The sequence below is a fragment of the Ammodytes marinus genome (genome assembly GCF_949987685.1).
Source record: "Ammodytes marinus genome assembly, chromosome: 22".
Lineage (NCBI taxonomy): Eukaryota > Metazoa > Chordata > Actinopteri > Uranoscopiformes > Ammodytidae > Ammodytes > Ammodytes marinus.
The window spans coordinates 16,972,900-16,986,495 of record NC_137226.1 but is presented as its reverse complement, the minus strand read 5'-3'; the positions used below and the strand labels follow the sequence as shown (position 1 = coordinate 16,986,495).

The following is a 13,596-nucleotide window of genomic DNA, read 5'->3' as shown; positions in this document are numbered from 1 at the left end:
GTACATCAATCAAACATACATATAAACAGAAACATCATCTAAACAAAACAAGTAAGACGTAATAAGGTATGTTAGCACAAATATTCATAAAGCTTGTTTTTTTGCTCATAATCAAGGAACTGCTTTATGTATACGTATGTTGATATACTGTATTGTTCAGGCTTCTTAAGGACAGTGTTATGAGCCTCCTTTGATTACCCTCTAACAGTACGAGTAAACAAGCCAGCCAGGCCACCAATAAGTAGCAAAGGATGCATTCAGGTGGTTTCGTTGGTCACCTGACATTCGCCTAATAGGCTACTGCACCATCATTTGCCACTTAAAACCAATAAACCCTCCTTTCCAGATGTCTCCTCCTTGACACACTCTAATATGCTTTGCATTAAGATGTCACCTGTGTCAATCCTTACAGCCTTTTCTAATCTAGTGTAAATACCATGTTGGGGACTCACAGGAAAAGTGACCTCCATTGGCCATTCTTTTGCTTGCAATCTCGGTCAATCTCAGACACTGTGCTCAGCCATTCTGGATAAGCTAAATACCTCAATGTACATGTCATGTAAATGTATAATGGCATGTTTCCTGTGAGTGTCCCCACCCCGGGGAGCCTCTGGGCTGGAAGTGGTCTCCATCAGGCCGACGCCCCACATGGCTCATTTCCTCCTATAGAAGCTCAGGCAGGGGATCGCCCCTCGCCTTCTTCCACCGGGAGGGAAGCTCCTGTTGGCTTGTTTCCTGAGCCGGCCCCACACAGACTCTATGAATAAGCAACAAACTGCGCCGTCTGCCCACAGGTTTGGACTGACAAATAGACACAGCCTCACAATGAATTGGCCGCACGTCGATCCCCTCTGCATGACGAGCGACTCCCAACAAAGACATACAGACAAAACTTAGCCCCCTCCCTTTCCTGTTCCTCCTTTTCTACAGTTTTACCCATTTGTCTGGTCTTCCTCCCCACCCACCAGTCCATTTGTTATATTTAAGACACTCTATAAATAATACAACACTAGAAGGGTGACTCGAAGTGCACTTCCAAGTCCTATCGACGTGACCCTATTTCTAGATATTACATATTTAGGTGGAGAAGTAAAAGTTTTCAGATGGATCTGTTGGTCTTACCATCTTTGGGGTGTGCCAAGTTTGGACTGGGGGTGGAACTAGAGGGAGGACAGGGGGGCAATTCAATAAAAAAATGTCAGTTCTGGAGCATGGTCGTAAGTAAGGAAAGGTCAGGGAAATGTAGCTGGTAGTTTTCAACATGATTGGTCATGGAGCAGAGTGTTGGTGAAATGACTTGACAGTGTGATGCTGGATGAAGGTCAGGGGTTTGCAGAAGCAGTGTTTATCTGCTGGTGACCATGAATATTCCTCCAAATGTTTTTGACAAGCCCAACTAAAGATAGGAGAAGAAGAAGATGTAGGTCCTCAGAACATGAAATTCATACAATGAAAAATGTTATGTTGTCACAAGAAGTAAACCCTACTGCCAGACAAACCATTTCTTTATGGACAAAACAACATTTTCAAACATATTATCTTTAAAATCTTACTTTCTGCAATACAGTATTTGCAAATGGCAACTGGTAAGCTTAGTGGAAGAAAGTTATTGGAAGGACTGACCAAACAACATACGCCTGTTTAATCCTTACAGATGTAACACATGCACAAGGACATGTAACAATATAGTTTTGTGACTGAATTTTTTCTTCAACAATTTGTTTTTCGCAAAATAAATTAAGAAAGGTTGTTACTGAAAACTGAACAAGCATTGAGAAATTCTAGTTGATTTTCTTCAACCCACTCAAACTCCCAACTACAGACCCAACTACTTGTTGGGTGCCCGTCTTAAACTTGTCAGATGCACCCTTCTTAGCCAATCGTTCCAGCCCATTAACCTGCTGTTGCTTGCACTCGTCTTGCAAAACAGGTTGTGTCATCCTGATAAGATATACAGTAATTGGCTGCAGAGGTCTCTCTTTACGAAAAGAAACAGAGCCTTATTCATGAAGGAACATTGCAGAAGACAGCGGATGACTGTTGCGGATCTGGACAAGGAGTGAGCGGGTGTCAGTTGGGGATGTGTAGCCATGTGGTAGCACCTCCAAATAAACCTGTGCCCTGCGTGTCCTAGCACGGGGCTGATAGAGGTATCTGGCTTGTCAGCCTGACCCCCTGCTGTCACTGACTCCTCTTAGGCTCCCCCCCACCCGATAGGCAGCTCGTCTGGAGAGTGTACCTCCGGAGCACGCCAGCGCACACACACACACACACACACACACACACGCAAACACACGCACACAGACACACACACACACGCAAACACACAAACACACGCACACAGACACACACACACACACGCAAACACACAAACACACGCACACACGCACGCACACACGCACGCACACACACACACACACACACACACACACACACACACACACAACCTCAATCCTTCCACTCCTTTCTCAGGTTATCCTATGTCACCTCCTTCCTCCCTTTGACTTTCGACCCCCCTCCTCCAGATGATTGCATGGCGGTGTGGACTCAAGGAAGGAGGGTTAACAGCCAAGCTCTTCACAGTCAAAGCAGAGGAAAGAGGCATTTGCTTGGAGCAGGGGCCTCCTGACACTGAGCCATTTCCAAAAATCTCTGTCAATATTCAGAAACAGTCACACAAACACAAACGCGCGCACACATATACTTGTCTTTGTGGTATAGTGGGGACCCTGACTAGGGCATGCATCCTGGGGTCCACCCTTTTCTGAAGGTTGTACAGCACTGGAAAAAAGTCATGGAGTAACCTGGACTGGACCTAAACAGAGAGAGACACACACACATACACACACACATGCACACACACGAAACATGTACACACACACACACACACGCGCACGCGCGCGCACACACACACACACACACACACACACACACACACACACATCTCCTCTTCCTCACCAGGCTCCCACACCTCCCACCATGGTGCCTCTCTCAGTCCATCATAGCTTTTAGAAAATCCCCTTGAGACCTGGTACCAACTGCAGCGAGATAAGGTTTAATCCTCCCCATGATGTAGTGCATTTTTCCTATCAGTTCAATGCAGATTTATAATAGCTATATCTACGGGTAAGAATTCTCATTTTTATGAGTTGGGAATTCCCCGAGTAATAAACACTTGCACATGTCTCTCTTTCTTTTTCTTTAAGTCAGGGTTGCAGTAGTCAAGTCCTATTTTAAGGTCACATATGCATACATCGCACATAACCTGAACCTGCACCTTAATAACTGAAGAATAAAAGGATTAAAGAAATGTTGAACAAAAATCATTCAGATATTGATTGTTAGGAACCCAAACTAACAGCTGGAAAAAGCTACATCCACTCAGATTGATACGTGGCTCAACTCGGACTGTTCTGTATAGTGACACCTTCCTGGACTGGAACACTGGCAGACATAATATAGACATATTCAAATCTAATGTTTTCTCTAAAATGTATTCCTGTATGTGGGTTTAAAACAAACTTTGCCAGGAGGCCATCGGTGGTGTTGTGAGTGATTACCAGCTTTTAGATACTTCAAGACAGTTGTTTATTTAAATTCCTCACTAAAATGTCCCCCCTCCATCTCCTCCACTCTTGGTGGATCAAGGTAACCTAAGGTGCTGACTTCCAAGTTGTGGTGCACTCCTCAAAATGTTTTCAATCTAGCACCGAAACATGTATAAACACCATCTCGCCAGCTGGTTGTGGACACATTCCGGTGTGTACGCCTGTGTTTCTCTCTCTCCCTCTCTCTCCTTCTCTCTCTCTCTCTCTCTCTCCCCCCCCCCTCTCTCTCTCCCTCTCTCTCTCTCCCTCTCTCTCCAGCACCTGACTCCTGGGCAACGTTTCAATATATCTGGATGATGTTTAGCCGCCTGCCTGCGGGGATGATGGGGTGATGGCTGTTGCGAGAATGTTAAAAACTATTCTTCAGGCCTTCCCTGTTGTGCAGTGTGTCTAGTGTTGGGGGGGAGGCCTGACATCAGAGTAATGATAGGACACAGAACACTCCACACCTCGTTATCAGAAAAGCCTGGTACCAAGTGGAGATGCATCTGGAGCCTGGAGTACAGTATGTGTGTGTGTGTGTGTGTGTGCGTGTGTGTGTGTGTGTGTGTGTGTGTGTGTGTGTGTGTGTGTGTGTGTGTGTGTGTGTGTGTGTGTCTCTGAGTAGGGGAGGACAGTGAGTGTTTAAAGGAGACACAGAAGGTGGCAAGGAGGTTACTCTTGGGGAGTTTAGAGGAGGGGAGGGGGGGGGGGGGGTACCAGTTAAGAATGCACTATCACATTCCAGGCATGCCCGCCTCATTGTAGCAGTCTAATGAGCCGACGGGAGCGAGCGAGCGCTGCCCCGGGCCCATAGAGAGAGAGAGACATAGAGCCAGAGAGAGAGAGAGAGACAGAGAGAGAGAGAGCCAGAGAGACATAGAGCCAGAGAGAGAGAGAGACAGAGAGAGAGAGAGAGAGCCAGAGAGAGAGAGAGAGACAGAGAGAGAGAGAGAGCCAGAGAGAGAGAGAGACAGAGAGAGAGAGACAGAGAGAGACAGAGAGAGAGGACTAAAACCAGCGGAGCACCGGCCGGCACCGAGCGGCCTGAGCTCACGGCTGAGGAATTCCAGCGGCGGACATGAGAGAGCACAGGCCCGGTGCCAGCAGATCTCTAACAGTATACACATAACACACACAAAAGCACAGACACAAAAGCACACACACACACACACACACACACACACACACACACACACACACACACACACACACACACACACACACACACACACACACACACGCGCACACATGGGTCACACTGTATCAGGGTGACCAAGGATGTCAGACATCACAAATTTTTTGACACCCAACAGTGATGGAGCCTTTCCCCTGAAACAGATCGACTACATGCTGAGAATTGTATCATAATGATCCTTATTGAACAGGAATATCTAGAGTTGTATTGGTATTGTATAGAGGCTAAGCCCACGCTTGAAGACTAGCCCTGCTGACACACTTTTGCCTTCTTTGTTGAATGAGAGGCTGAGTCTTGTTCGCAATTAAAAACATTTCTTCAATAATTTTACTTGAACAACGTACCAAAGAAAGACCCTTAGTGCAGCCAAGTTGTATGGCATGTGATGTTAGTGTGGTCAAAAACCGTTTGCTTTCCAGGTAGGAGCACCTGTGTAACCTGTGGAAAGTTTGGTTCCTACTCGTGCACAAGGCCTGATGGGCTCTTACTGGTATCAATAGAACATTCAAGTGCCACCTGATCATCTGTTTTTGGTTCCTCCAACATTACAAACAAGTGTAAAACAAGTAGAAATCCCAGCAATGTGAAAAGATGAAAGCATTTTCTTCGATCAGGTAGAAGTTGACATATCAAAACAGATATAAGACTTACTGTGAAATGTTTTTAAAGTTAAAGGTCCAGTATGTTCACCAGCTATTTGCCAAGTGTAAGTTATAAATTACAAATTTCAGCTTATCATTATAGATTGAATATTCAAATTTCTCCCTTGTTAGAATGTGATGTGACAACAAGCGCTGCTGAAAGGCCAAATGTTAATCCAGTATTCATAGCAAGCAGTTTTCTTTCTCCAAGCCTGTCTGTTTCCACACAGGAAACAAAGTTGCATCTGTAAAATGTTCAAAAATAACCCAGGAATTTGACCCTATCTCAGCACAAAATGGCAGCATTGGTGTTGGCCTTCAAACACAATCATAAACAGTTATGCTCAGCAGTCTATTACTGGTCAAAGTTAACATCAAAGTGAAGGAAGAACATCCTTCCTTTGGTGTGAGTCACAGCTGACAAGTGAGACCCATGACAAGAGAGACCAGTGCGGGCACATTCAGGATGCTCTGTGACACATCCTTCCCTCTCTCTCCCTCCGTATGTTACTCTCTCACTGATCTCAGGTCAGCGAATACACCGCTGTCTGTCCTGGGTCCAGCTGGCCATGTGAGGTGCATCATCCAGGCCTTTGCTGAGGTAATGGAGGGTGAAATGTACAAGTTGCTCCAGGATAAAAAAAAACACTCTCTGAGCGCTAAAGCTAACATAGCATTCCTCTGAGCAGCTGCAGGAATGAGGCTGGCTGCTGGCTGGCAGTCAGTCATGCATGCAGGCACACTCACACAGTCATCAGTGCTGCTAATCTGACTGTGTGAGTGCTTAACACAGCTGACATACACACCCTCACCTCGCCCAAACCACTTCCCCTAATAGGAGGGCATGGACAGCATCTTGATCAGCTGGATAGATACTGTGTCCAAAAAAAATCAAACTTCTTGTCCCCTTTTTCAAATGTATCCAATCTCTGCCCCATCCATTAGTGGTTCATGTAGACGTCAATCTATCCTCCACTCAAACCGGGACCCTCCCCACTTTATGTCGGTTAGTTGAAGGTAGTCCCTGATTGGTTCGTGTGGTCGTTGACGTCAACATGGATCGACATATAAGCTTGTGAGATATGGCTGGTCTCAACATTCTCTGAAGAGTGGAATATTTTTCCATTATTTTCCATTGTGGTATTGCTGCTTACACTGTTACACTTAAAAAAATCACTGTTGATCAGAATGACTTCTAATGGTCTTCACCATTTCAAGACAATGGTTTATTCCCAGCAGCACTGCAGTAGCTACATCAGTCATAGTTCACCCCGATGGTTAAAAGGCTATTAGCAAACTACTGTGTTGTAGCAGTATAAAAGAAAACTGTGACTGAGAACATGCAACACATGTAGGAATATGTTCATAAATCACACACACACACACACACACACACACACACACACACACACACACACACACACACACACACACACACGCACACGCACACACACACACACACGCGCGCACACACACACACACACACACACACACACACACACATGGCCAGTAGTCATGGGGGCAGACCTCCGTTTGTATGCACACACACAGCGCTGGCATGAATGATCCTAATGCTCAAGTATACAAAGCAATCCCCAGACCCACAGTCCAAGCGTGCCTCTTGATGTTGTGCTCCCGTCTTTGAAGCCCAAGTCTCCAAATCTTTTTTTATTAATGACTCCTAACTGTTCCAGTGGAAGAGGGAAACACCCAGGAGAAGCCTCCACACCCCTGATCTTATCTCTCCTATTCTGTTTCCCCTCAGACTTCCCATCAACAGCCTGTGACGCTGCCATCACGTCCCCCGACAGCACAATAACAGCCAGTCTTTTAAAGGTACACTATGTAACTTTGGGTGTGTCCCGAGAAGTGAACATTTTCTAAGGTGTATTCTCATAACCGAATAAAGAAACTTTCCTCGCAGGAAAATTGGATCGCTGGAACAGTGTTTCGAAGATAGAAAGCTTCCTGAAAAGTTACTGTCTCACTGTTGTTGTTTAAAGCAGCACGGCCCACAGTTTGGTTGACCAACATATTCTTTAGTCTTATGTTTGGTTTCCAGGTGATTCAAAATCATTTAGTTTTAAATTTATGGTGATAACGTTATTCAATACCAAGAATTACATGTAGAGAAAAATATTTGTTTGGTAACTAACTGCAGGCTCTGCAAATGAAAAAACAAATCCCCCCTTCCCCTGAAACTGCATGGAACACCTTCAAAAAGAAAACGAAAGAAAGAAAGGAAGAAAATAGGACACGTTTGTTGTTGTATGCATTCAGACAGGGATCTGGATAAATCCCAGTCGCGACCTGTCAGTCAAAGAGAGCGTTTGGAGGCGAGTGAATGGAGGCATAGTAAAAAAAAGTGTCCTGAAAGCCATTCCTGGGACGTTTGTGAATATCCGTCGTCATGGTCACAAGCCACTGAGTCAACTCTGGTGGGTCCCTGCAGGGCAACAATCTGGAGCCTAAAGCGCCTGAATTTAATCCAAAACTCAAACACCACGCCAGCTGGAGCAATGTGCCCCCATTTCTACAGTCAATGAAAAAGTGTCAGTGGAGGCTAATGGAAAAGGAACCAATGAATAGTCACCATTTTCACACTGCCAGACCAGGACAAAACAGGACTAGAGGATGGGTTCAATCAAGGTCCTGTTACATATGCATTAGTGAGAAGACGTCTGATTATTTAAATGATTTTAAATCGTTAGACATTGTGTGTTGTCTTGTGAACATTCTCTTCGAAAGAAAGAAAATTAAATAATGAATCAATTCAATTTAAACCTTCTTACTTTCAAAGTTCGTACAATACACTCACACGGTATACTGTATACAGTAGTGGTGCTACGACGACACCAACGTCTGCTGTAAACAATTGCGTTGTTTTCACTGATGGTCCTCTTTGCTGTTACAGGTCATTTATGATCATCAGAGGAAAAATGAGACATTTAAAAGTTCCTGGTAGTCTCTTTAACAGTTCAAGGTGACTGTCTGATATTTCATTTCTGACACCCTGAGGACATTTGGAGCAGGTCCTTGTCAAATCTCCAGTCTGTCAGATTGTCTCAACTTGAGCCTTTATAGCAGGGGTGTCCAAACTACGGCCCGCGGGCCGCCCACGTTTTATTGGCCTGCGGCCGATTTTAAAAATACAATGTAATATGGCCCTTTGAAAATAAAATAAATATTTTTTTGCATTTCTTAGTTAACCCACTAGTGCAGGGGTGTCAAAACTGATTGATTGGCCCGTGGCACATTTAAAAAATATAATGTAATATGGCCCTTTTAATTTTTTAATAATTTAAATGCACTCATTATATTACAGAGAAATATGTCCCATAAAGAAAAAGAGCATCAAGCCCATCCCAGAGGACCCTGCATAATATTTTATTTTAAATTAATATTATTATGGAAAATCCATGTGTCCTTCTCCAATAGCTTCTAATTCATCTGACACAGTGTCTCCATTTTTTTCATACAAAATTCTTCAGCTTTAGCCTCTTAATTTCCCTCTCAAAGTGCACTAGATTCATGCATTTCACTTTAAAATCTTAAAAAAAGACACTATGAAACTAAACATCAGAGCAGCTACATCTCCTGATAAATGTGTTATTTTTGCAAAGTGGCCCGGCCCTTCGTAGCTTTTTCTGTATGTGGCCCTCAGTGAAAAACGTTTGGACACCCCTGCTCTATAGCCTCTAATCTCTACTTTTGCATTCAATTTCGGCCCAGCCCAGAAACGACACAACTGTGTGACACAGTCAGCATCTGGTCGTCAGTGGGATCAATCCATACAGGGGGGTGATGGAACCTATGCTGTGGGGTGGGCTATATTGTCATATTGAGATGAACAGAGAGAGTTTCGGCAATGGGGAGATGTCTTCTAAGGCTGGGTCTCAGAGGATACACATATATTTGGGTGGCTGCAGAAACAGAGACCTGTGGGCAGCTGTAGGGCACAGGGGTTCATAGAAAATCTCAACTTCATGTCAACACACAACAAGTACTTATTTCTGTGACTGACTTCCAAGCAACAGTTTCCCTTTTGCTCTGCGTTTGAGTGACTTGCAAACACATGGGCCTTTCCCGCGATCAAACAAACGGCCCAGGCAGTGGCCCAGTCGACGTGACTTCACCCCCGTCCTTGAGTCCCCTTTTTTGGGAGTGAGACTCCAAACCAAAGCAGAGGGGGGGGGCACATTGTCTCACCGCTTCCTTTGTTATTCAAAACGTCCCGGCATGCGGCGAGTCCACAGCTCTCTGGGATTGGGTCCGGGCTGCTAGGGTCTGCCCCTGGTTCCTCATGATAAGGGAGGGAGTGGGGCAGTGGCTAATGCAATGGTCTGCCTACACAGGGCTCCACAGCACTTTGCAGGAGGGTAAGGGCCGAGCGAGCACACAATACAGCAGGATCCTGAGAGAGAGAGAGAGCGAGAGAGAGCGAGAGAGCGAGAGAGCGAGAGAGAGAGAGAGAGAGAGAGAGACACTGGGCAATAACGGTACAGCCAAGGAGACCACAGAAACACTCCCCCCTCCAAACCTTCCTCACACCCACCCCAAATCCCCAACTCTACACAGAGAGAGAGAGGCAGCGGAGGGACCAACAAAAGCATTCTTGGCTTTCAGTTTTTTTAAAGAAGAAGTATAAGAAGAAGAAGAAGAAGAAGAAGAAGAAAGGGTGGACGAAAAAAAAAGTGAACAATACTTCTGGGCGAGATCATTTACTCCAGATACAAATTCGAGGGGACGAGGCGTGACAGGACGGCTGCGTCAGCGTCTCATCCATTAGGTGGGAAAAAAGAACACACAAAACGTTAAAGAATCGCCACATGAGGGATACACACACACACACACATCTGGACAGAAGAAGACACACCAGCGCAGACAAGGATGAGGTCGACTACGAGGATCACGTGGCTCCTGCTTTCACTCAGTAAGTACACTTTGATTGTGAGAGCATAACACACCTGTTGGGGGGCTCGTATTGGGGGCTCGGTACTGTGTGTGTGTGTGTGTGTGTGTGTGTGTGTCAACTTAACTTGTCATGATTTCTCAAGTGTGCTGCTGGACCGTGGTGTCTTCTCTGTGATATCTGGGTAATAATATCATGTGATAGGATGTGTGTGTTAGGCAGATAAAGTGTTGTTGTGCAGCAGCATAACTCTAGGCTATACATTACACTGGTGCGCTGCAGCAACAGGTGCTGGCTTCCCCACAGCGCAGACACACTGCGTGTTGAGTGGTGGAACAACTTCACAGCTTTAAAGGTGCAGTCAGTGATTTTGGAGAATGATTGATTTCAAAATCACTTTTTGTTATAATCAGTGAATATCTCCTCTTGATCCGCTACCTGTTTGTACTTTATGCCCCCTGAAACATGCCTGTTTACAGAGCCTAAGCTGTGTATTAACACTGGATCTTTTCAGCATACACACAGTACATACAGGTAGTGGATAGTGAAGGGTTATTCACTTGTTTTGACTAAAAGTGATTTTGACAACAAGCATTCTCCAGAATCACTGACTCCACCTTTAACTGAGTCTCTTCAGTCATTTCAAAATGCGTCAAAATACCAGGACCTTGATGTTAACAACCGCCAATAGAATCAAAATATGACTTAAGTATAAATACAGCATTGTTATAGCAGCATTATGTAGAAGCTTAAACTCGTTTTGCAGTGGTGAAAGAAGAATTACGTCCCTTTAATTAAAGGTGCACTATGTAACTTTGGCGGTGTCAGAGAAGTGAACATTTTTCTCATAACAGAATCAGCAAATTTCTTCACAGGAAAATGTGATCCCTGGAACACTGTTTGTAGTTGGATAGCTACCTGAAAAGTTACTGTTTCACTGTTGTTGTTTTCATATCATATTTTTGATATGTGCTTTTTAGGTGGCTTGATCTGTAACAATGCAGTGTGCTGTTATGCGCCTATCGTATATGTATATTATAAAATCTGAAAATTAACACAGCTGTCCGATATACAGTATGTAGTGGAGTAAATAGCAGGCCGTTTAAAGTTACAGTTCCCGTGGCGCACTAGTAAGAAGGAGTCTCAAATTAAAATGCTCAAGTAAAGTAGAAGTAGCTCATATTTGTGAACAGCACTTGAGTCACCGTACTTAGTTTGTCTATACGGCTGTCATGATAAAACTGAGTTACTTCATTAATTGAACCACCGGTGCATGAAAGTGTACACAGCCGTTTTGAGTTGTAGAAAACTATACTAAACAAAGCAACATTTTTAATATAATTGTGTGATAGAAATGTCATTTTTTTGTGTTATTTTGAATCCTGCGTTGACCCTCAGATTGATTTGGAACCACTGGTTTATTTTAGAACTCTGCATTGTTTTTAATGAGAATCATAATTGGATTTGCATGTCGCCTACTGTCAGTCCAAATCAGCCAAGTTTCTAAAGCTGTCAAAAACAAGTCAGAGATAAAGTACAGGTACCTCAAACCTGCACTTAATTAAGTTATCTGCTTAATGTTTATTCCAACACTGGATGCAATATACTGAGAAATGTGCCTTAATGTAATTCACATAATAAGTTGCAAAGTAGTATTATACCTTTCTCCTTTAATGTTAAATCATACCGTAATTAAAAAGGCTGGATACAAACTAATGACGCTCTTTGTGACTTTGAAAGCTGTATTTTTTTATAACTGGAAGCATGATAACATTGCCTTTAAAGTCTTCCTAATTTGACAATAACTGACCAAATCAACTGACACAAAATATTTTTTTTTATGATCTCCACATCCAAGATCTACAAGTATTCCTTACTTAACAATGTATGCTACAATTTGTCTGAAAACATAATTATTGTTTTTTTTTAGGTAAATACCCAGTAACCTGTATTTTTTTTATGACATGCAAGTATATGTCCCATGGAGGAAAATGTTGTGAAAGCATCTTACCAAATTACATGACATGAAATCAGTGCCACTTAGAAGATAGAAGTAAAAATGTAATATACACATCAAATGTGCTAAGTGAACAAGACTTTTAAAAAAAAATCAGTTTGTGACCTCAACCCTCCAAGATGCTCTAAGAACGCCAAGAGCATTGGTGGATGCTGCCTGAGTTAGAATGCCAGACTTGGCTTGCTGCCAGTTCTATCCCTTTTTGTCTTTTCTTGCTTCTCAGTTCCTTCGTTTGTGCACAAATCCTCTGCATTGAGGCCCACCCCACCCCCATACACCCCATACACCCCATGTTTTTTTGTTCTGTGTAGCTGTCTGCTTGTATTGGGAAGCACACATCCCCACTGCTAAAACCTGTATGAAAGTGGCCTTAATCATGCACAGTAGGACTCAGAGCTGAAACATCTGCCCCTCAAAACCCCCCCACTGTTACGAACTTGCCCACCCTCTCTCCAAATGCAAAGATACACACACACACACACACACACACACACACACACACACACACACACACACACACACACACACACACACACACACACGCTCCTCCAATAGCGGTGGCTGAGGACAGAAGGAGCCTGAATAATAAAGTGGCCCCCCCTGACCTCCCTCCCTGGTTGAAGAGGCGAGGAGAGTGTTTTCCTTTAATTATTGCACCTGCCGCTCTCTCACCACTACAGCAGGCTGTTGCAGACGGGAGGCCTATTATTTTTGGGAGCGTGTGAAAACTAAAACGCGCGACACATCCCGAAAGTCCAAAGGCTGTCAGCACTTTTTTTCCCAAAAATAAAAGGCAGACAGATTATTTTGTGTGTGTGTGTGTGTGTGTGTGTGTGTGTGTGTGTGTGTGTGTGTGTGTGTGTGTGTGTGTGTGTAAACATGCATCTGTGTATGTTTAAGGCCCTGTTATCGCAGTAGGTATATGGATTCTAAATATCCTAAGTTTTAGGTGTAAATTATGTTTTTGAGATCTGTTCTTAAATGATGGACACATGAAGTTTTTTCATGTGTCGCACTTGATAACTTTCAGAAAGCCAGAACTACACTGATCAATCTTCACGTAGATAGACCGCTCAATGGAGGGGATTCAGTTGCTTCCACTGTGGCCGTATAGAAACAAGGCACTGTTTGTCAGTCTCCAAAGAAGACACTTTCGCACTTGAGTGAGCTCAAGTCTAAAAACAATAGATTTAAAGGAGTAGTTTGAGATTTTGGCAAACCTTGCTGAAAGTCAGATTAAT

General features: G+C 43.9%; 1 protein-coding gene across 1 annotated transcript in view; it reads left to right on the top strand.

Moving 5' to 3' along the window:
* Positions 1-9,866: 9,866 nt before the first annotated feature.
* podxl (podocalyxin-like) overlaps positions 9,867-13,596 on the top strand; it is a 28,719-nt gene continuing 24,989 nt past the window's right edge. Inside the window, exon 1 of the mRNA XM_080050787.1 lies at positions 9,867-10,359. Coding sequence (XP_079906913.1) covers positions 10,317-10,359 — 43 coding nt within the window. The 5' untranslated portion in view covers positions 9,867-10,316. The remainder of the gene's footprint in view (positions 10,360-13,596) is intronic.